General features: G+C 41.6%; 1 protein-coding gene across 6 annotated transcripts in view; it reads left to right on the forward strand.

Annotated features, from left to right (window-relative positions):
* The window catches only part of Rab30 (RAB30, member RAS oncogene family), a 99,995-nt gene that overhangs the window by 64,712 nt on the left and 10,211 nt on the right, over positions 1–25,072 (forward strand). For all 6 annotated transcript variants that reach the window (XM_008844191.3, XM_008844192.3, XM_017800901.2 and 3 more), the window contains exons 2-4: positions 11,928–12,028; positions 16,541–16,624; positions 22,037–22,220. In XM_008844191.3, the coding sequence (XP_008842413.1) occupies positions 11,936–12,028; positions 16,541–16,624; positions 22,037–22,220 (361 nt within the window). In that variant the 5' untranslated portion in view covers positions 11,928–11,935. The remainder of the gene's footprint in view (positions 1–11,927; positions 12,029–16,540; positions 16,625–22,036; positions 22,221–25,072) is intronic.

A 25,072-nucleotide genomic window follows, 5' to 3' on the forward strand; every position in this document is an offset into this window, starting at 1 on the left:
GAATGAAACTTCTATCCAACAACTCAAAAGTAGCTACACTCATAGAACCACATGATGATGTCATGTTATGTGTTATGGTTAGTAGTGATCGTCAACTTGACAGAGCCTAGGAGACAAGCCACTGGGCATGTCTATGAGGGATTATCTACATTCATTTATGGAGGTGGGAAGACTCACCCTAATTACCTGGTCAAATTTTAAGAGCTGTATTACACTCATCTAAGGAGGTTAAACTTCATTGATCTGTGAGGCTGAGAATTAGTAGGCACTCCATGCAAAAACACTTGGTAGACTGGCCATAGGGAACTGGGCTGTAAGTCCATCATAGACTACTGGGTGAGAGCTGATGCCAGTCTGAGCCACAATGGTGTAGGAGGGACAAAGATGTAGGAGAGGGGGTGTTCAAGATACATTTCTGACAGAAGATCTGCAGGTGACAGATGACTTAAGGTATGCAGAGTGTGTGCGTGTGTGTGTGTGTGTGTGTGTGTGTGAGTGTGAGCGAGAGAGAGAGAGAGAGAGAGAGAGAGAGAGAGAGGAGAATTTGTACCCTATCTATGCCATAGGAATTTTCCAGGACTCCTATAAATTAATGCACAGGAAATCATTTAGCAACCTAGAAGTACTCTATACATGTAAAATTTTTTAAAGAATTTTATTTATTTATTTATTTATTATTTTTATTTTTTTTTTACTGGGCCAGGGAAATGACTCGATGGGTGAAAGCACTAGACTGGTAAGCCTGGTGACCTGAGTTGGATCCCTGAGACCCACATAAAAAAACCCGATGTGGTGGCACGCATCTATAATTCCAGCAGTCCTATGCAAGCTCGGAGGTGGAGAGAGGAAATTCACTCCAAGCTCTCATGCCAGCAGTGAAAATGAGAGAGGCCCTTTCTCAACAAGTAGAGGGCGAGAACTGACTTCCAAAAACTGTCCTCTGACCTAAACACACACCACCACCACCACCACCATCACCACCACCACCACCTTGGAAGAACGTTATTTAAATACATTCATTGTAGAAAGTGATGGGTTTCATAGTGAATTTTTCATAGTGAATTGAAATATTGAATATATTTGATCATATTCACCTCTGTTACTCTCTCACTAGTCCTCTTCTTCATTCCAAATAGTCCCCCTTGGACTTTCATGTCATATGTATGTGTATATGTGTATACGTATATAATCAAAGTTCTGCACATGAGAGAAAACATGCAGCATTTGTCTGGCTTACTTTGCTTAGCATGATCATCTTGCAGTCCATTCATTTCCCTGCAAATGTCATAATTTTCAATCTTTTTTATGACTGAATAAAATAAGTTTTGTATATGTATTACATTCTAGCTATAAAAACTCATTAATCAGGGCCGGGTGTGGTGGCGCATGCCTTTAATCACAGCACTTGGGAGGCAGAGGCAGGTGGATCTCTGTGAGTTCAAGGCCAGCCTGGTCTATATAGTGAGTTCCAGGACAGCTGGGGCTACAGGGAGACCCTGTCTCAAAAAGACCAAAAAACAAACAAACAAACAAACAAAAACCAACAACTCATTGATCATGATGGTACCTAAGAAATCCTGCCCGGGAGGACTGCTCAAGAATGAAATGGGCTGGTGTGTGTGGGATGGGTCTGAGCTCCAGATAAGATAGTCCTTTTGGGAGACAGGCAGGAGAATTCTTGTGCTTTGTCTTCATCCTTTTGACTCCCAGAGCATGCAGGCACTCCCCCTTTAACGCTGCTCTGTGAGAAGGGAATCTGCACAACTGACAGAAGGGTCCAGCTTGACATGAAGTCTTCCAGCCGGGGAGGAGGACTGTCTGACTTTGGTAGGCCTCTGGACACTGGGATGGAGGACAATCAGGGGAAAATGTTTGAGCAGCCAGTTCTGGGCTCTGAGCTCTGGCAGCCTGGTGGGGCTGCATTGTGTGCTTAGCTGGGGGGTGGTGTGGTGTGAGGGCAGACTGAAGATGGTAAGGAGGCCCTTCCTCCAGCCAAACAGGCACAGGAAGACTTCTGTGGAGGAAAGAGACAGGCCCAGATTTAGAGAACACAAGAGGAAGCAAAACACGAAGCTAAGCTGTTTGTAGTGGTGTTGTTTGTTGTTGAAGGAGGACAGCCTAGGGAGCTTGCCAGTGCAATCGATAGGAACTGGGAGTGCAATCTGGAAGGACTTTTTTTTTAGGTCTGTTCAACAAACCTGTTTTGCAGACAGAAGCTCCCCATCTTAGAGAGGATTAATGAGCGGGAGGGGTATCTTTTTTCTTCCTCCAGGAAACAAAATGCCAGTATTTCCAGGTGCATGCAGGTCTCTGTCAAGCTTCTGTCCCCAGATACTGTGGTGTAAAACAGATGGGCTCTACTGGGGAGTTAGCTGCTTGGGAGCACAAGGGAATCCTAAGCAGTACCCCCCTTTTCTTCCCACCTGTTGGTAGAAAATAACAACTACGTGTGACGCCGCCCCCCCACCATCCTTGTCAAGGTGGCAGGTGAAGGAACACTAAGCGATAATTCAGATGTCTGCTTTGGTTGACACTGATCAAATACTATTTGCTGCTTTGGCTAATACTATGTCTGCTTTGGTTAACACTGATCAAATACTACTTCACGGATTAATTCTCATCTTTCTTAATGTTTGATTCCAAATCTAGTTCCTATTGCTAAGAAATAGGAAAATAGAAAATATAACATATAAAGAAAAAGATATTCTGTCTTGATTTTTGAAAATAGGTTGTGGAGATCTCAGACTTGCTTTATTTTTATTAATACTTTTCATGCTGTTGTTTGTTTTAAGAAACAGGATCTCAGGTCGTCCAGCTGTCCTCAAACCTGCTATGTGGCAGAGGTTGACCTTGAACTTCTGATCCTCCTATCTTTACCTCCCGAGTGCTGGGATTACAGGTTTGCATGGCACCAGATTGATTTTATGCCAGGGCTTCCTTTGTGCTTGTTAGGCAAGCAGTCTACCAACTGAGCTACATCCCCAGCCTCACTTTTCATGTCTTAAAAGCATGCGTTCCAGGCTGTTGAGCTCTCTCTTCCTTATTTCACTCTTGGCATGGATCCGTGCCAGCCAGCCAGCCTGGCAGTTTGCTCCTGGCCTTGCCCAGTAGGGATTTATATTTGCAGACCTTATTTATGCTGGCAGCAGCTCTGATTTACAGTCAGGGGACCTGTGGTAGTCTGTTGCTTAAAGTGTGGTGTGGCCTGAGGCGAGTCACTTCCTTGCTTTCTAATACCATCTCTATAAAGTGCTATAATTTAGGAGTTGAAGATTATATTCTTTTCTAGAAAATGCTAAACCTCACAGCCCTTTCAGGGCCAGTAACAGTTGCCAATTTCTTTCTTTCTTTCTTTCTTTCTTTCTTTCTTTCTTTCTTTCTTTCTTTCTTTCTTTCTTTCTTTTGATTAATTGATGTGCATGAGTATATTGCTTAGATGTATTTAAGTGCACCGGTGTCATGCAATGCCCACAGAGGACAGAAGAGGGTGTCGGAATCCCTGGATCTGCAGTTACGGATGGCTGTTAGCCACCTTGTGGGTGCTGGAATTCGAACCCAGGTCTTCTGAAAGAGCAGCCAGTGCTCTTAACCGCTGAGTCATCTCTCCAGCCCACCAATTTCTTTTATAACATTCCAAAACCAGTATATATATATAAAGATACAGAATTATGTGCTTTGCCCCCTTTTCATATAATACACACATTCTTCACCTTGCTTTACTTAGTACATTTTACAGATAAATGTCTATAGCAGACTATGTGGTCCATTAGTGTGTAGTTGCCATGCTCTCTATAACCATCTTTATGCAGATGGACATGTAGTTTGTTCATATGACTGCTGGTACAAATATAATACTGCTGTTATGAATGTCTTTCTATATGTGCCATTGAAAGTGGGTACAAGCATGAATGTGTGATAGAGCTCCAAGTACATTTAATGACTTATATGTATTATAGATATTTCAATATTTTGCCTTTTTTCTTTATTTTACAATATAGCCTTGATTTTTGAGTGATTCAGAACCAGTCATATTATAAGATCTCACATATATATAAGTAGTTTTCATCCATATTTTAGAGATTGAAACCTTGAGTCCATCTAGAATTTATTTAAAGAGTAAAACAGAATCCCAATTTTGTTTCTTTCCAGAAAAACCTAGGGTTTTCTTTGTTTGTTAGCTTTGTTTTGTTTTGATACAGGGTATGGCTATGTAGTCCTGATTGGACTATAACTCCCTGTGTAGACCATGTTGGCCCCAGAATTGCCATAGTTCTCCTGCCTCTGCCTTTAGAATGCTAGGACCAACCAGAGTGCACCACCACACATGGCTAAGAGCTGGATTGTGAATCTAAGTGCTGTTTTTTTTTTTTAACCCATTAGCTGTATATTTTTAAGTTTTATTTAGTGTGTGTGTGTTGTGTGTGTGTATAGGGGTGCCTATAGAGGCCAGAAAGGGATGCCAGCTCCCCTGGAGCTGAAGTTACAGGCAATTGTGAACTGCCTAACATGGGTGTTGGGAACAGAACTCTGGTCCTCTGAAAGAGCAGGATGTGTTTTTAACCACTGAGCCATCGCTCCTAACTCATGATTTTAGACAAATTAACCCCTTGGAGCTACAATTCCTTTATCTGTATATTGGGAATAATAACACCCATCTAATGAACAGTTGAAAAGATAGAATACGATTATATACAGAAAATATTTAGCAGAATTCCTAGCAGTGCGTTCAGATCAGGATCTAAATACCCAGAAACCTGGAGAAACATATTGTATTATGGCAAAACAAAGTTCTGCGTGGCCAAGATAGTTACCTTGTGACTCACCAGTGTGTGACTCAAGGTGAGTCACTTCATTACCTCGGCCCCCAATTTCCTCACCTGTATAATGAATGATAAGCTCTAGATCATGAAGCTGTCATGGTTCTGAGTGGATCCCCTGTTGAAATACTTTGCAAACTGCAAAGGGCCATATAACAAGATATTGGAGTCGATGTCCTGGTGCAAGAAGAGCAGCCAAAGCACAGGTGGGTGTCTGACATCTGTGGCTGAGGAGGATAATCAACTTGCAGTAACATGAAATTAGCATCTGATGTAATGCAAGTGAGCATGCAGTAGTTGATTATAGTAATGGTTAGTAATTGCATCCTAGTAATTAAGCAATAATGAGCTTCCTGAGACAGAACCTTGTTAGAGTGAAAGATGGATCAGAAGCTTTCAACCTAATGCATACTCATGGAACACAGTAGTAGGTAAAGGAAGATAGGGCATTGTTGAAGCACAGCCCTGTCCTTAAGGGTAGCAGGGTAGTAGGCATAGAGCACAGTCCTCCACCAGAGAGACACTCAGTGCTGTGGTTGGAGGCAGATCCTCACTGCTCTGGGATTGTCAAGGGGAGCCTTGCCTGCAAAACGTGGGTGCCAGTTTGGTCTTGGCCTCTAGAATCTGGTCCTGATTCTAAAGAACCCCAGCCTAGGGAGATCATCTGGAAATACTGCTTGTTGGTCTTGTTACATTTTTATTCGGTTCTTTTGGATTTTCAGATACCTTTTGTCATGCCCGACTCATCTTCCTCCACAGCTTCTAAATGGGAATGTTGTTTTGCTTACAGGCCTTTTTCTGGTATGACCTGACCATCCAAACTTTCCCTGGGTAGTTAATAAAAAGATGTTCAGTTGCTTTTGAGTTTTAGATAAATAAATTTTTAAACTGCAATTATGTCCCATGTAATATTTGGGCCACACATATTCAAAACATTATTCATATATGTAAGTAGTTCAGCCTAGGATGTGTAGGGCCTTGGGTTCCATCCCCAGTACACATACAAAAAATTATTTGTCTCCGTTATTTGCTGGAAGGCACAGATTAGATTATATGTGTGAAAATATTAAACTTGTATTTGTTACTATGAAATTGAAATTTAAGTGGTATCCTAGCTCTCTTCCCCCATTTTCTTCATATCTGGCAACCCCATCCAGGAAGTGCTTATCCAAACGCTTATAAAATTGTATTGACCACCACCCTGTTGTGTCATGGAACCCTCATGGCAAGGAGTGCTAAAAGGCTTATATGAGAAGAGAATTCAACCAAAGACATGTTCAGTAAATCTAGGGTTAAACAATGCTAATCAGTTTCCTTTATTATGGCAATTTCAGAACATTTAAAATTTCCTGAATTGAGTTATTACTACTTAGTATTTCTCAGTGGTATCACTGTGAAACCATCTTACATATTCTCTTTTTGAATATTTATGATTTTAGGATTGTGCTGGATAGCTTTAGTGTCAACTTGACACACCTGGGTTGAGGGATCCTCAATTGGGGAATTGCCTCCACAGGACTGGCCTGTGGCCATGTCTGTGGGGCATCTTCTTGATTGATGAGTGATGTGGGAGGGCCCAGCCCACTGTAGGTGGTGCTACCCCCGGGCAGGTGGGCCTATGTTTCATAAGAAAGCAGGCTGAGCAGGGGCCAGGAGAGCAAGCCAGTAAGCAGCATTCCTCCATGGCCTGTGCTCTAGCTCCTGCCTCCAGGCTCCTGCCCTGAGTTCCTACCGTGGGCTCCCTGATAAACTGTGACCCGGGAGATGTAAGCGAAATAAATCCTTTCCTCCCCATATTGGTAGTGGTCAGGGTGTTTTATCACAGCAATGGAGAAACAAACTAGGACACGGAGCAAATGTTGAATGAGTGTTGAGAATCTCTGGTAACCAGTTCCATTTGTAGACCATGAGTCTTGGCTGGGGGTTTTGAGAAAAACCACTCTGTAGAAGACAATAAGAGCAACTAAAACAAAAATCTTCATATAACACTGATACCGCTGCCTTTTAAGTCCACAGTTTTATAATGAAAAACTCATAAACATAAGGGCATATAAATTAAAATATTATATATATGTGTATATATATATATATATATAATATTTGTTGTTTGTTTTGAGAAAGGGTCTCCCTGTAGCCCCAGCTGGCCAGTGTAGATCAGGCTGGCCTTGATCTTACAGAGATCCACCTGCCTCTGCTGGGATTAAAGGCATGGCCACCACTTCCAGCTTGGCTATTATAGTTTTAAAGGCACTTTTCCATATATTATACCATTTATGTCTCAGAAACTCATTAATAAAGAATTTTGTATCATTCAAACTTTATGGATTAGGAAACATTACACAGCTTTTGACTTCATTACCTTGATGACACGTGCTATTTCACGAATGGCCTTGGTGTTTATTTACCAGCCTCCTGCATTTACAGACCAAGATGAGACCCTGGGAAGGAAAAAAGACCTGAGAAATACATTTTCTTCTCCCTTTTTCTTCCCTCCCTCCCTCCCTCCCTCCCTCCCTTCCTCCCCTCCCTCCCTTCCTTCTTGTTTAGAGTCTCACTCTGTAGCTCTCAGTTTAGGCTGGCCAGAACTCACTATGTAGCCCAGGCTGCCCTTAAACTCTCAATTATCCTTGTGCTTTAAACCCCCAGGTGCTAGGTTACAGGCATGATCACTATGTCAGCCTCAGGATGTAGTTTTTGAGCAAGGATGAGTACCCCAATATTTTTGGGTACAGAACTGGGGTTCAGAGCACAGGGGACATGGCCTCTGACTTTGATTTTATCTGTTTATATATCCCCCAAAGGGAAAGGGGAAGAGGCATGAATGTTTTGAGTAAAGGGTTTCTTTTTATAAAGGTTTTGTTTTTATTTTTTGTTTTTTTGAGATAGGTTCTCATTATATAGCCCTAGCTGGCCTCAACCTCACAGAGAATCCTGCCTGTGCCTCCTGAATGCTGAAATTAAAAGCATGTGACACCGTGCCCAGCTAAAGGCCACTTTAAAACCATGGCTTAGGGGACAGATTCATTGAGGATGGTCCACACAGCTTCAGCTCTCTCTGATGTCCTATGCCTTCCCTGACGTTTCTTTTCGCGTTTTGTTCTGTTTTGATTTTCTTTTTCTTTTTTTTTTTTTGAGACAATCTCTATATAGTCCTGGCACAAGTCCTGGAACTTGTGCAGACCAGGCGGGCCTCGCAGCTATCTTCCTGCCTCCGCCTCCTGATTGTGAGATTACAGGTGTAGTGGTCTTCCTTTCACTTAGAAAATTTAAATTTATTTTATGTATGTGAGTGTTTTGCCTGTACATATTGTAAGGTTACCTGTGTCATGCAGTGTTCATGGAGGCCAGAAGGTTGACACCTGGAACTGGAGTTATAGATGGTTGTTAGCTGCTATGTGGGTGCTGGGAACTGAACCTGGATCCTCTGCAAGAGCAGGCAGTGCTCTTAACTGCTGAGCCATCTCCAGTCCCCTGCTTTTCTCTTTCAACAGCAGCTTTGATTGGAATGCCCTTCCCTAAGATTTATCAGGAGGTTGACATTGATTCTTTAACTGCTCTGGGTAGTGTAATGTGATAGCAAGGGTTCTGAATTTCAAACAAGAAGGAACTAGAAGAGCAAAGCTCATGCACTGAGTACCTACTTTTCATCATTCAATTCATCCCATCTTTTTGAGCTCTTCCCATGAATCAGTCTTGGGTGAAAGTCACTATTGGGTGATTGAGCCAAGGTTGTTTGAGTTTGAATCTCAGCTCCACTAGTTATCAACTGTAGGATCCTAATATCTTCTTTTTGATTTAAAAACCAATTTTATTAAAAAATTTCAAAACTAAGACCACACTAAGTCTACTATACTATGACTCATTAAAGAAAAGTGATATTCTTAAACTTTTTAGAGAAAAAGTATTCAAAAAGAAATAATGTATTTGACTCACAGAATTTTCATCAACACATATCTCATTAGAAAAATTAGATAAAGAAGAAAAAGGAATAATATTTTCAAGCAGTTACAGAAAATAACTGTCAATTTTCAGTTCATTGTCAAACTACAATTAGGGATAATTCATGATATTTTTCTCATTTAACTTTCCTTGTGCCTCAGTATCTGTCAAATTAGAAATGTTGACAATGTCTACCTCAAAGGACTGTTGTGAGATTAAATAGTTAATACTGTGAGATGGTGGAGATGATGATGATAATGATGGGGTTATGGAATAGTCAGATACAGTATTTTGGCTACATATAGTTGTGAGTTTTTGTTTTTAAGCAATATTGTGTTGCTGAGGGATAGTGTTGGAGTGTAACTTCAGTAAGCACAGTGGATAGTACCATAGAAGAGGAAGAAGGCACTGTGGGAGGGGGGGGGCCCAGGCCCCCTCTTAGGCCAAAGAAGCAAATTAGAGAAAGTGATGCTTCAGCTGAGATCTAAAGCAGAAATGAAAGTTTGCTGGGCTGGGGGTGGGGGCAGGAGGCTATAGGTTCTTGTTTTAGGCAGAAGGGAGAGTATATGTGAAAGGCCTGAAGAAAAAAACAATCCTGTGATGTTTAAGAAACTGGAGAAAACCAGTGTTACTTTGTAAGCATTATGAGACATGAGCCTGAGAGTAAGAACAGAAAGCATATGATGGAAAACGTATACATGATCTTGAGGAAGTTGGGTGACCAAGACTAAGTACTGTCATGAGACTTGTGCTAATTTCCTTAAAAAATATTTTATAAATTTTTTTATTTGTGTGTATGAGTGTATTGCCTGCACGTATGTAAGTGCACCCGTGTTATGAAATGCCTTGGAGGTCAAAAGAGGGAGTCAGATTCTACTGGAACTGGAGTTACAGATGGTTGTTAGCTGCCACGTGAGGGCTGGGCATTGAACCTGGGTCTTCTGCAAAAGCAGCCAGTGCTCTTAAGCACTGAGCTATCTCTCTAGCCCCAATTTTTACTGAGTTCTTCAAGCATCATGGTTCTGTGATGCAGATGCTATTAGCTACATTTTCTTTCTTTTTTTTTTTTTTTTTGAGAAGTTGAGCCTCTGGAAAATAGTCCTTTGTCCAAAGGCACATGTTTAGAAAATACATAGCCAGGATTTGAACTTTGGTCCCTTTGGTTCTAAAGTTAGAATTCCTTTGATGAAACTAATGCCTTTTGAACTTGAAGTCTGGCTGTTAGTATTATGATTTGGAGCCAACCTTTGTTCCCTTAACCTCATTTGCTCAGATTACACACAGTATTGATAAATACCTGGATTGTTGAAAACAAATATCCCTAAAAGGTCAAGCAAGACATAGCCGTGGAACCACTGTTTATGGGCCCAGGTTCTTATAAAGAGAAATGTTCTTCTTCATAGTCCAGTGACCTGAGACAGAACCCTGTAAGCAACTGCCTGAATGTTAGATGGGTTGTCAGTCATCTTTCAAGGACAGTTGGAGTCCACAAACAAATCATCTTGCCTGACAGGTTCAGCACACTGGGCTTTTCGCCTACAATCTTGTTACCACTGAGATTCACATGGGAGTGAGCCTGATGCTTCCCTCAACCTCCCAAGCACCCATCTCCCCAGGGCTCAGTGTTTGCCCTTTTATTTTTCCTTCAGAGGCTGTTGAGCCTGTTCTGCCTAAGACACGATGAGCTCAGCTATTGGCTGGAATTATTCTTTAACTTTTTTTCTATTTCGAGATGAGGTCTCCTTATGTTGTCAGTTTGACTTCATACTCAAGACCCTCCAGCCTCCACCTCCTGAGTGCTAGAATTACTTAACTCTATCGTTGTCGTTTAAGATGTCTTGTTTTGGTCTTAGGGACAGATGTCTCTGGGTGACAGCAGAATAGTACAGGGGGCCTCAGTGGATAACGATTGCATTCACCCAGGTAGGGCTTGTCAGGTACTCTTTGGGAGGTCTTTTTATTTTGTTGTGTTTGTTTTTTGTTTTTCAGTCTTCAAAACAATCCTCTAGATTAAAGACTCTCCAGCACAACTGGAGGAACTAGGCCTATACCTTAGCAATATGCTCATTAATTTTTTTCATCTAGAGAGTAGGCATTTACTAAGTGTCACTCTGTTCTAGGGCTAGCAAAATTGAGCTGAAAATGTAGTCCCTTTCATTAAGGATAAGGTAGACATTTGAGCAAGTAACTGTATAGAGTGAGGGATGTTCTGGGATGACAGAGTGGTGAAAGGTTATCATTTTATCACTTTGTTTGAAGAAGATCAGTGAAGAATTCAGAGAAAAAGAGAGGCTTGTGTCCTTGAAGGACTTGGACTTTGAAGAAAATGTGGAGAGGGCATGCCAGGTAGAGGAAATGACATACAAGAACTAGTGGAAGACACTATTGTTCTTCTTAGAACTGGAAGACGGACAGCATGGAGGCCATTTAGCATAGCTTGACTGGCAGGTATATAGGGATAGGATGGTGGAGAAGGGCAAGATGGTTTTATCTCCTCTGGTATGATCCCCAAGACCCCGGAGCTTGCATGAGATGGAAGTCTCTTTTTTATAATTTCCTCCCCTTCATTATGTTTCGTAGTGGTTATCACTTTTCCCAAGAGGCATGCCCAGCCAATGAACCATCTTAATCTCTCTCCCTGCTTGTCTGAACTTCTGGCTACCTTGGTGAGCTTTCATATTCAAAGAAAACATATCTGATCACTTTAGGACTGGTGACCTGACAGCTTAGGGGGACAAAGGTTATGAGGTGAAAGGACATCTGTGCCATTTACTTGATGTGGCATGTGCTAGCTAGGGAGAATGAAGTCCATCTGTGACCAAACACCTGTGTTCCTCTTTCACTGACTGTACTTCTGGCTACCTTGGTGAGCTTTCATATTCAAAGAAAACACATCTGATCACTTTAGGACCGGTGACCTGACAGCTTAGGGGGACAAAGGTTATGAGGTGAAAGGACATCTGTGCCATTTACTTGATGTGGCATGTGCTAGCTAGGGAGAATGAAGTCCATCTGTGACCAAACACCTGTGTTCCTCTTTCACTGACTGCGTCATCAGAGAGGAGCATTAAGCTGTTCTTCAAATGAGTCAGGCCTGTTGTTTTGTGGAGAAGGGGCTGGTGCAGCTTGAACTCCGTGGCAAGTCTGACTGTTGCCTGTGTTTGCTTGCAGCCGTGTAAATGAGTATGGAAGATTATGATTTCCTGTTTAAAATTGTTTTAATTGGCAACGCTGGAGTGGGGAAGACGTGCCTAGTTCGACGATTCACTCAGGTAAGGAATTTGGAACAAAGGATTGGGTTTATTTGTCTTGTTTGTCTTACAGTATCCATCTGCTGGATGGGTGGCTGGGCCCAGTGCCAGCCTCTTGGCTGCAGGTGCTCAGGCACTCTTTAAAAGCAACATCAAGTTTATAGCCTAAGGTTTTCTGAGCGAGCATGGTGCTGAGGGCTTCTCCTACCCCTTTTCTTGCTTCCTCTTATGAAAGGGGCAGGTGGTTTTGCTTTCAGTGTTCGGTCTCAAAAGTAGATTATTTGGCTAAAAAATAAATAAGTAGTTCATAATCATCCAAATGTATCCAAATGTGGAAATAAATCTGGCCATTAAATTGACCCTAAGCATTCATTTTAAAGATACTGTAATATAATAAACCTCAAATTTCCTACTTATTCTTGTTCTTATTAAAAAAAAAAAGTGCCTGGCGTGGTGATGCACACCTTTAGTCCCAGCACTTGGGAGGTAGAGGCAGGTGAACTCTGTGAGTTCAAGCCAGCCTGGTCTACATAGTGAGTTCCACAGGGCTACAGGGAGACCCTGTCTCAATAAGACCAAAAAACAAAACAACAACAAAAACCAAAGGAGCTCTGTCTAACCAAACTTGCTACTTGTCTGGTTCTCCTGAGTAGGAACACAGAGGGCAGTGAAGAACCTGAATAGAATTGAATGTCCATTGGACATTCAGTTAAAACTTTCCAGTTTGATTCCTCATAATATCTAAGTACAACTTCCCTCTTGGGTTGGCCTCTTGAGAATTCCTGGCCAAGATATGTCTTTTTATATATATGTATAGAAATTCATGAAAAATAACCCTGAAGTTGATTACTTTTGTTTCCCTCTGAAAAATACAAATGATGGCCTTTTCTGGACTGTTGTACATATAGCTTATATTTTTATGATAAGCGTCTTAGGAACATTGAGACAAGCCATGGAAAGAGCAGTGGCTTAAGATTTGAAACAGGTGCTGGTCCTGGCCCAACTGCACACCTGCTGGTGCCAGGTCTCCACACTGCATGTGAGGGGCCTGGAGAATTCCAAGGTCCCTTTCATCTCTGACAATCTGGGTCTGTGGAAAACTGGAGAGGCAGATTGGGCCCAGAGATGTTGGAAATGTCAGGGGTTTTTCCATGCTAAGTGACCACAGAAGAAAACCCATGTTTTTCACTGACTTTTGGTCTGATGAAATCAAAAGTGAGAAGTTAACCAGCATCTGGGCTTAGTCAACCATCACAGAGAGATACCAGAAACTCCAGCTGGTTTTATATTCACGTATCATTAGTAATTTTTTCTGCTTTTGTAAGAGGGAAAAGCCTACATACTTGCAGTGATATAGTGAGATTTTTTTCCATCCATTTATCAAAGTTTGCTTGGTGATGTCTGGTTACTGAAGGTCACTTATATATTATTCAGTCCAGTCCTTTCATTTTACAGATCCACAGGGATACAGGGATGTGTTCATGGTCTCAAGCCTGTAAGTGGCAAGTCCAGGATTAGAGCCCTGGTCTCCTGTTTCTTAGCCTGGTAATTTCTATCTCCTACAGGCTCTAACCTCTGGGACCACTCTCCTTAAATACACAAACCCAGGGGCTGGAGAGATGGCTCAGTGGTTAAGAACACTGACTGTTCTTGCAGAAGACTCGGGTTTGAATCCCAGCACCCACATGGCAGCTAACAACTATACATACTCCAGTTCCGGGGGATCTGACAGCCTCTTCTGACCTCTGCAGGCATTGCATGACACAGATGCACTTACCTACATGCAGGCAATACACACATGCACATATAATAAAAATAATAAATAAAATATTAAAAAACAAACACAAGCACATTTTAGTTCTTTAAAATTTTTTTTAATTGAATTTTTACAATTTTCATACATCATAGTTTGATGGTATTTAGGTCTCCTCCCTTATTCACATTTCTGCCCATGGCCCCCTGTCCAATTTAATATATGTATATCCTATAGAGTCTGATTTGTGTCCCCAAATGTCCTTCAGTGTTGTTCTATCCACTGGATCCCCCAAGAGTCCTATCCCTGTAAGACACTGTCTCCTCCCTCCCAGTGGCCATCAATTGCCAAAAGTTCCTAGGTTGAGTTGGGATTTCTTACCCACTTTTCCATGTCTAAGCTGAACTTTTGTCTGATTTGAGCTTGCATAGTGTTTGTGAATGCTGTTACCATTGCTGTGAATTCATGTAAATAACTGACCAGTCTGGAAAACTCTGTTTCCTTGTGGTCATCTACCACCTCTGGCTCCTACAATCTTCCTGTCTCTTCTTCCACAGTGATCCCTGAGCCTTGGGAGACAGAGGTTTGAAATAGGTGCCCTAATCAGGGATAAGCCCTCTGTGGCCTTTTGTTCTCTGCACGTTGGCCAATTATGGGTTTCTGTGTTAATCACCATGTGCTACATTAGGAAACTTCTCTGGTGAGAGTGAGTATATATCCTGATGTAACCACAGGAGCCAGGAAAATGGAAAGGAACCCTGGGAATAAAGGAGAAGAAAGTGCTTGAGAGAGAGAGAGAGAGAGAGAGAGAGAGAGAGAAGAAACTATCCTGACAAAAGCAGTTGATATCAGGTGTTATTAAGGGGGAAAAGGGGAATACTTTAACTGGGGAGGGAGTAGGGAGGATTATACAGGGAGAGGTGAGATAAATAATGCTTAGTTGATATGAAAAACCAGATGGAAATTTATGACTTCAAAGTCCTACTGAAAAATACCCATAAAATAAATATAAGAGTGCTTTTTGTATAGCTGAAAGCTATATAACAGCACAATGCCAGGCAGGAGAAACCTTCCTTTGAGTTGTTGGTCAAGGTAGTCCAAGAGACTCCAAGAATAACACAGGCTATTTCTACAGCCCTTGATCACCTCCAAGAGCTTGAAGGTAAAGCCCTATTGCTGAAGATAGGACATACTTCAGACATAGGATTTGGAACAATGGAGCTGGAACTGACCTGGAAGCCTCCTCCCTGAAGACCAGCTCTCATGGTATCAGAGATTAGCATGCAATTTGCCAAGGGAGAAAAACCAATCAGTGACCCTACACAGCTGTGAAGCTTAATAAACAACAATGACTGACCCAGCAAACTATCTCTATTGATGCAGTAGTGGCACTTTTATCTTTTCTGTCTACTTTTTGTTCTCTCTACTATGAAGTCCATACTAAAGTTTATATTTCATAGGCAGGAATGTGTATGTTTTTATTATTATTTAATAAGGAGTTAAAATGAATTGGATTCAGCTGTTTTTGAAGCATGAAGGTTTAGGGAACAAAATGGGGGTAGCATTGGGAAGGATTTGTTTTATTTTTATTTTTTTGGCATTTGTTAGGCTGCAAAACAGCTGGAGCTATAAACTTGAAGCTTGGCGGCCTTGTGTCTGAGCCAAGCCAAAACAGAAGAAAATTGATTCAATATTTGTAAGTAAAGTTATGAATGTTTATATTTACTTCTTTTGCAGACATTCAATGAAGCTTTTTCTTTTGGTTTGAAGCTCAGCTTTCTGAGTTCAAACTTTAATTAGGAACTCTCTTGTTAGGGAATGGACTTAGTTAAAGATGCCCCCGTCTCAGCTGCAAGGGCTAATAAAGTCCATTTTGCTTTATTGCTGAAATTCTGAAACATGAGTGAGGAGGGAAGAGAGACTAGGTAAAGACTCTTTTATTGGTACAATTCCTTGTGCTCCCATCCCTTCCCTCAGCTCACAGGACCTATGAGTAAGTAAGCTGCACTATACCTGTGATACTCTAAGTCTTGAAGCTTCTTTGTAATACTTAATATCAACTTCCTGAGTTTGAGGCTGAGAGACGGGGAGTGGTTTGTCTGGTTGCCTGCTGCCTCCTGTTATGATGCTTCTGCATTGTCTTACTGATGCCATTTTTCTTAGATGTTCTCCCAGAGTCATTGGCTCTGACTGCTTGTAATCATGTGCATGTGATACATGGTACTGCAGAAGCTGGTGGTCTGCAGAAGCTGGTGGTCATCAGGGCCCCGGAAAATTCACATTCTCATATTGAGTTCCTGTTCTATTTTTGACCTAGAGTCTGACCTCAAACTGGTGATTCTCCTGTCCCAGCCTCTGGAGTGCTGGGATTATAGTACTTTCTTGTTTATTTTAACCAGGTTTCCCTTTCCCTTTCCCATCCTAATAGTCCTGATGGCATTCTGGTGGTGGCTCTTTGTTCCTTGGTCTTATTCTTGTGCTTGGGTTTTCTGTCTTTGAAGCCAGCACTCCCCACTGTCCTTTCTCTATTGTCTCTCTTTACCTTCTTTGCCTCTTGTTTTGTTTCTTTTCTGTGTGTGTTTTTGTTGGCATTTCTCCTTTCACTTTTCTCTCCTCTCTCTCCCCCTCAAAACATATGACATTAAACAGGGCTCTCGTGACACTAACCAGAGTTCTCTTCTCTACCAGTTAACTCAGTCACAGGATGGGGATGGGCAGGGAGGCAGTTCATTTAATTAAGCGATGTGCTTAAATATTACCTGCCATTATTTTTTCTATAGGGTCTTTTCCCCCCAGGCCAAGGAGCCACAATTGGAGTTGATTTTATGATTAAGACAGTGGAGATTAATGGCGAAAAAGTAAAGGTAAGAAGCTAAATGTCTAATAAAGCTTGTGTTCTCTAAGAGTTTAGGGGAGGCAGTATAATTGTGCTTTAGTATTTATTAAATCTTCTCATTAAAATCCACATTGAAGCCAGGTGTGGTGGTGCACGCCTTTAATCCCAGCACTCGGGAGGTAGAGGCAGGCGGATCTCTGTGAGTTCGAGGCCAGCCTGGTCTACATAGTGAGTTCCAGGACAGCTGGGGCTACAAGGAGACCCTGTCTTAAAAAAGACAAAAGAAAAATAAAATAAAATCCACATTGAAGACAACATACTTGAATTGGGTTGGAGCTCAACTTGCAGAGTGCTTGCCTAGCATGCAGGAAACCCTGGATTAAAAAACCAGCAGCATAAAAAACTGGGTATGGTAGTATATACCTGTAATCCCTGGCAGGAGGCAAGAAGGTCATAGATTCAAGATCATCTTTAACATAGCAAGTTGGAGGCTAGCCTGGGTTACATGAGACCCTGTCTCAAAAACAAAAAAATATACAGATTGATTTCTAGTTCCTTTATGACAGAAAGGGAGTTTTGGATGATATGTTTATAGATGTGAAGACTGAGAAAAAAGAAAGCTGTCTCCTGTCATGTCAGAGGTGATGTTAAAACAAGGTAGGAATTTTGTTTTGGATTTCCCAAGTTGAACCAATGTCAATATTATCCCCTCCATATGAGAAAGCCTCCTGACTCCCACATTTCACTGTGGGTAATTTAGTCATAGAAATTATTATCCTGTCTCCCACCATACCCTAATGTTGAACTTTAGAGGTTCAGAAAGGACCCCTGACCTCTATTCTGTCCTCTACTCGGTGGCTTCTAGGTGACTTAGTACCTAGAAGTATGGTATGTCCAGTAACACAAGGGGAGTAACATGTCAGTGAGTGTATACTGTAAGCCAGTGCCTCTGCTATGTGCTCTTACATGTGTTTCCACAGTCACCTTAATCCTTAGTTTGATCCCTGGAAGTAGATGGTATTGTCCTTGTTTTACAGGTTTCAGAGAAGTTATTTACTTAATTAACTTACTGAACCTTGGCTGTAGTCAGGGTAGAGACAAGCAGGATTTGCACCTCAGTTGCTAACCCTTCTAACTCTGAGATCTCCCGTGCTGTGGTGTAAGAGGGGAATGAAGTACAATAGGTCCATCACCTTGTAGTAAGGAAAGGTCCAGTGAGGGGCTGGAGAGATGACTCAGTGGTTAAGAGCACTTGCTGCTCTTCCAGAGGACCTGAGTTCAGTTCCCAGCACCCATGTCAGGCAGCTCACAACTACTTGTAGCTCCAGCTCAAGTGGACCTGACACCTTCTGGCCTCCACAGACAACTGCACACACATGAATACACACCCCCCCACATAATTAAAAATGAAATAAATCTTTTATAAAATGCGAAGTGAAGCTGAATTACATGGAAGGAGATAAAGAAAATGATGCATAGCACTGTGTTTCATCTGCTGTTCAGTTATTAAAACTTCTCAGTCAGATCTGAAATAACCCAGCTATCAGCAGCATGACGGAAACCGGCACCCTGCATTTGGTTCATGCTCTTCGCATCCTTCTCCCTGTCGTTCCTGCACCTTCTCATGAGTGCTGTGGGAAGGGCAGAAGAGTGCCTGGCATTCTTGCAGCAATTCACAGATACTCACCATCACAAACAAGTGCTGGCTTGAGGCTCCTGATGGGACAGGAACCTTGTATCTCCTTCTGTGCTACTCCTCAAGATGGTTCCTTACACAGAGACATGGAAACATTACAATAGTGAAAGGAGAGCTGGGGTCCAGGGAGTTAAAGCAGGATGTAAAATCTACACAAATGCCAACTAGAAGGTCTGAAAAGAGTGTTTGAGACAAGGGGAAGGAGAGAAAATGTGGACATAGGAAGGGCACAGGGGCAGGTTAGGAAACACCGGCAGGAAGAGCCTGTTGTAGGTTTTTTTTTTTTTTTTTTATTCTGGGGGAGGTACTTGCCAACCCAAGGAACTAAGTAAGGACAGCTATGGTTTCATGTGTAGAGATCTGAGTCCCCACCTGCATGTGTACATCTGAGTTCATTTGTTTGACCTGAAATATTAGCACCTATCATGTACCAGGCACAGGTCAAGAGCAAAGTGAATGAGAAATAGTCCCATGGTTAAAGAACAGGCTCTTTTTCTTTCCTGAATCTCTATGCTTTGGTGTTCCATTGATTTTACTTTTTTGAAAACCATGCCTTCATGTTTTTTAAACATTATTTTTTTTCTTGTCTTTTTGAGACAGGGTGTCCCTGTAGCCCCAGCTGGCCTAGAACTCACTATGTAGACCAGGCTGGCCTTGAACTCACAGAGATCCACCTACCTCTGCTTCCAAAGTGCTGGAATTAAAGGTATGTGCCACCACACCTGGCTTTAAACACTTTCTATGTATTTGTGTGTGTGTGTGCGTGTGTGTGTGTGTGTGTGTGTGTGTGAGAGAGAGAGAGAGAGAGAGAGACAGAGACAGAGAGAAAGAGAGAGAGAGAGATTCATCAGCTCACTCCATACAAGTATCATTCTTTCTAGAATGGCTTCCAACTAAAGGCAGAAAGTTCAAATTATTAGAAGAATCTTGTAGCTACTGAAGCTAAGTAACTAATTAGTGGAGGCTAAATTAAGGAGGAGGCCTATCTCTTAAAGGGATCTGAGGCATGAAGGTGACTTTGGGCATAAAATACAATTAAAACATCATCTATTTTAAAATGGTTAAGACGACAAATTTTCTTATGTATTTTAGTACAATAAAAATGGAAAGAAAATATAGATTTTCCCATTTCTTCCTAGTATGTAATAAAGTAATGAGTAATAAGCAAAACCTTAAGATCAGTCTAAATCAAAACCTTAGATTGATTATAATAGAAGATTATCTTTGAACAGACCTGTTACATAGATAGGAGGCTCATGAAAGTAGATACAAATATTCATTCCTTTGATGGTCTATCTGTCCATCTCATGTTGCAGTAGGTGCTTTGTGCCAAGCACCAGGGTAGGTAAAGCATCTTTGCCCCCTTGGAATTTACTGCTTCCTAGATTTGATAGCATTTTACCCATGAAATCTTCCACAGCTCACTAATCTTCTAAGAATAACTAACCAATTCTTCCTTCGTGATTGCACAGGCCCGTGTTGGTTTAGTTATCTATGATTCAACTGTGCCCACTACAGACTGTGTTGGGGAGGCACCAAAGGTACAAGGTCAAAGAGACAGCCAAATGAGGCAGTAGGGGTGAAGTAGTGTGCGAATCAGAGCAGGTGAGCAGCTGGTAGTGTCCTGTTGGACGTGAGCGAGATCGGGAAGTCCATGGATGCAGTACTGAGCACACTGTCAGAAGAGGACTAACAGTTGGAGGCACTCCTCCTCTGGTGCCTTTGACCACATCTCATGCTGCAGTATAGCTAACCAGCTATGAATTCAGGCTCTTTTAGATTAGGGATATCTTATTTACCTTATATTTCCCAGTGCCTAACCTGGTGCTCTGCATATACTAGTGTCCTACAAATGTTGACAAGAGACAAATGGGTTGCAGAGAAAGGTGAGGAAACTAAACCAAATGATAAGACAGAATGTGAATATCCTTAACCAATGGGCAGGCTAGACACTGGCAGTCCTGTATGAAAAAGTGGCATGTGTCTTGGCAAGGCCTAACAATCACTATTCTAGAAAACATTTTAATGCTTAAAGCAGTCCCCAAGACACAGTATTTCCTAATGACTAATGTCATCTAAATCCAGTCATAAGTGCTTTAGAGGTTCGGTGAGGCTTTTAAAACAGCAGTCTACTATTCTTCAGCACATCCTGGCAGCAGGGAGCCATAGCCCCACTTTGAGGCCGAGAAGAGAAGTAGCTCTTGTTCCAGCAAAAGCTGTCATCTGTATGTTTGCATTTAGCACACACAGACGTTGGTTCATATCATCAAAGAGCTGCTGCAACTTCAGATCAAATTAATGTGTGCAAGCTGGTCATGGCAGGAGCTACCAGTCTCTGGCTAATTCTATTAGCAGAGGGTGGCACCAAGTGACCACTGGTGCATATGCACATGTAAATAAATTTGCCATGGCAAAAGCAACAAGGTGGTCCGGGCTGAGTACTGGACTGGGAATAGAAGACCTGGAGTCTTATTCCTAGCATTGTCAGTAACTGGCTGGTAGGTTAAATTTGGCTACATCAGTTGGTAGCTGTTAAGATCGAATGAGACCATCAGTAAAAAATTGAGCATCTGTTTTTTGTTCTGGGCACTGAGTTAAACAAGGTCCTGGCTCCCCTCATAAAGCTTTAAATCAAGTAGATGATGCAAATGAGCCAGGTGCCACAGGAAAGAATGATGTGAAGTGTTGCAAGGGAGACTGTGGTGGGGAAAGTTCTACAAGGCCTTCCCTGAGGAAGTGGTATCTAAAGAGGTGTCTAAAGAGGTTAATTTGCCCGAGACCTATGGGATTTATACAGTTAGGAGAGAAGCTGTGGGTGATGTTCTTAGCTCTCGAGAGCTTCTGCTCTGTACTTAGTGGTTTCTGTGGAGGATGGGGCCCTCATTTGTTGTGTGACCTGGGCAGAGAAGTTGAGGGAGGAGATACAGGAAATATTTTCCTTCTTTCTTATTAAACCATCAATTTGCTAGGTCTTACAAATAGTAGTTGACGTTATAAAATGTGAACTTCCAGCATGTTCCATATTACCAACTCCGTTTTTATATAAAGAAATAACTGAGATCCAAAGAGATTGAGTGTGTGATCTAAGGTCAAGAGCTTAAAGGGTATGGTGGAGGGAAATGCTTATTTTGTCTGTCATGACACCATTCCTGTTTCCATTAGCAATGGTAAAGCCTTAATAAGTTCATTAGAATTTTGAGCTGGAAAAGTTAGGGAGGTTGGATTTTACCCTCTCTTGGTTGCTGGCTGAAATACCAATGACATAGAACAACAGCTTGCTCTCCATTGCAATGTGTGTGTATCCAGCCTATGGTTAGATGCATGGAGCATGTGTCCATAGTGAGTGCCAAATTGTCTTGAGACACTAAGTAAGTGAATCAGTCTCTTCCTGCTTTAGTTTCCTTATGTAGGAAGTATGTACCATAATAGTACCTAACTTACGGGATTATTTTGAGAATTCATTACTGCATGTAAAATGAATAGAATAGCATGTGTGGAACATGATGAGTATCAATCAATTTTTTTAATGAATAAAGAACTTTTAAACAACAATGAAAACCAAGAAATAAAGCAATCTCTTATTCCCTAACCAGAAATACTTAACAGCAAAAAGAAATAAGTGCTTTTTAGAGCAGAAAATAGGTATGAAATTATTGGGTGATAATGTTCCCATTTCTGAGCTAAAGCAAGGCAATGCTCTTTTATTTTTTGCCTCTTCAAGCTGATTCCCTTATGCCTTTACAGTTACAGATCTGGGACACTGCGGGTCAAGAGAGATTTCGGTCCATCACCCAAAGTTATTACCGAAGCGCCAATGCCTTGATCCTTACCTATGACATCACCTGTGAGGAATCCTTTCGCTGCCTTCCTGAGTGGTTGCGGGAGATAGAACAGTATGCCAGCAACAAGGTCATCACTGTATTAGTGGGTAAGTAAGAGCTAATGAGGAAAGACATTGATTTGAACGCAGAAAATTTATGATCACATAATGCTTACACCTCGGTACCTTCCCAAAATACAGTATATAGCTATGAGTCATGTAGTCAGCATTAAGTTACATAATTGAAGAGAAAATGTTTTATCCATAGTACTAATTTAGAAAAATAAAGTAGAAAATATTGCTGATGGAATTTTTTTTCTTTTCTATTAATGTAGTCTGGAGGGGAAAGTAGGAGGACTGTGAAAGTTAGACGGGCTGCCGTACATTAAATAGGATGACTGTGAAAGTTAGATGGGCTGCCGGACATTAAACAGGATGACTGTGAAAGTTAGACGGGTTGCCGGACATTAAATAAGATGACTGTGAAAGTTAGATGGGCTGCCGTACATTAAAAATACGTGGTTACTGGCTGGGTGAAGTGGGCCATACCTTTGATCCCAGCTCTCAGGAGGCAGAGGCAGGGAAGTCTCTGTGAGATTGAGACCAGCCTGGTCTACATAAGCGAATTCCAGGCCACCTGGGGACAGAAGGAGATCTCCCCCCATATATACATATATATGTACACACACACACACACAGAGAGAGACACATGATGGTAGACACCGCCAATGTAAAAGTAAATCTTTTAAGTTGATAAGGAATTCATATTGAAGCAGTTGTTTTGTTTTTTAATAGACTTTGGCTAATTTTTCTCTTCTTTTATGTTGACAAGACATTCTATGTTTCAGAAAGAATTTACTGATGGAAAGGCCACAGTTTGTTTCATCTTGTAGGAGGAGTCTCTGTTTAGTGTAGGGGAAAACCAGAAAAGAACCTTTATTTTCTCTGTGACGAATGCAGTCATTAAAAATGGAATTACAGGGGCCAGGGAGATGGCTCAGTTGGTAAGGAGCTTGCTGCACAAGCATAAGGACCTGAATTTGATCCCTAGTACCCACGTTAAAAAGCTGGTATGGTGACACATTCTTGTAATCCCAGTGCTGGAGAGGCAGAAACATGCCAACTCTGGGCTTGCTGGTCAGCCAGCCAATCTAATCAGGAAGCCCCAGGTAATCCCAGGTTCCAGTGAGAGCCTCTATCTCAAAATAACAAAAACAAACAAACAAAAAAAACAAGAAAAACAAACACCTGCTGAAGAAATGGCTCAGTGGTTAAGAGCACTGGCTCTTCTTGTAGGGGAGCCGGGTTTGGCTCCCAGCACCCACATGGCGGCTAACAACTGTCTGTAACTCCAGTTCCAGGGGATCTGACACTCTCTTCTGTCCTCCACCAGCACTGCATGACATGGTTGCACTTACACACATGCAGGCAATACACTCATACACATAAATTTTTTTAAAAAGTGATCTTAAAGGAAGATTTGAGGGGAGATAGAGGAATTGGCTTCGTAAAGAAACTTTTTCAAAATTTTATATGTATGAGTGTATTGCCTGAATGTAGTTAAGTGCACCCATGTCATGCAATGCCCGTGGAGGTCAGAGGAGGCTGTCAGATCCCCTGGTACTGGAGTTACGGACAGTTGTTAGCTGCCATATGGGTGCTGGGATTCAAACCTGCTTTTTCTGCAAGAACAACCAGTATTCTTAACTGCTGAGCCATCTCATAAGCCCCCTTTGGTTCTATTTTGTGACCCACTGAGTTTTTAATATGGAAAAATTCAGATATAAGCAAAACAGGAACAGCAGTACAGATAATCCCTGTGCATCTCACTTCAAGAATTCAACTCATGACCAATCTTAGTTTATCCATTCTCCATGTACTCTCTTCACTCTCCGCAGTTACTTTAAAGCAAGTTCCAAATTTTCAAATATCTTCCAGTAATATCAAGATATAGCTCTAAAAAGTTTTTAAAAGGTGAGAACCTAACCACAATGCCATTTTCATATGCGAGAAACAGTCACAATTCCTTCATGCCCTCAAAAATTCAACCTTCAAATTTCTGTGATTTAATCATAAGTTTTTAAACTTTGTTCAAAGCATGGTTAAAATAAGGATCACAAATATTGTACTTATGTCTTGTAATTCTCATTTTATTCATATATAGTTTCCCTTCTTGGTTGTTGTTTTTTGTGTTTTGAGTCAGGACTTATTGTCCTGACTTTGACCTCAGCAATACTCCTGCCTCAGCCTCCAAGTGCTGGGATTAAAGATGTGTTTAATTATGCCTGGCCATTTTGTGGTGGTTTTGTTTTTTTGAGACAGTGTCTCACTATGTAGCCCTGGCTGGCCTGGAACTCAGCTATGTAGACCAGTCTGGCCTGGAATTCACAGAGATCCACCTGCCTCTGCCTCTTGAGTGCTGGGATTAAAGGTGTGCATGCACCACTATTCCTGGCCTCCTGGCCAATTAAAAAATTGTTTTTAGAATTTATTATTAAAGCATTTTTTTATCCTGTAGAGTTTATAAGTAAAAAATTGATTTTCTCTTATAGTGTCATTTGACATGCCTCCCCATCACCCATATTTCTCACAGGTTTATAGGTAAATTTCAGGCCTGATAAGATTCAGGACTTTTTGTTTTGTTTTATTTTAGCAGAAATATTCTATATCTGGTATTTCAAGTACAGTTTTTACAGGATAAGCAAGAATGCTTTCTTTTTTATTCAGTAATTTCCAATGCAGTGAATTGATTTCCTACAGTCTTCCAAAAGTAACCACTGAAATTATATATGTCTTTTTGAAACAGGGTCTCTCTGTAGTCCCAGCTGGCCTGGAACTCCCTATGTAGATGAGGCTGGCTTTGAACTCAGAGAGATCTGCCTGCCTCTTCCTCCCAAGTGCTGGGACTACAGGTGTGTGCCATGCTCAGCCCACACACACACACACACACACACACGCAC

Source organism: Nannospalax galili, unplaced genomic scaffold (genome assembly GCF_000622305.1).
Source record: "Nannospalax galili isolate Female #2095 unplaced genomic scaffold, S.galili_v1.0 scaffold278, whole genome shotgun sequence".
Classification (NCBI taxonomy): domain Eukaryota; kingdom Metazoa; phylum Chordata; class Mammalia; order Rodentia; family Spalacidae; genus Nannospalax; species Nannospalax galili.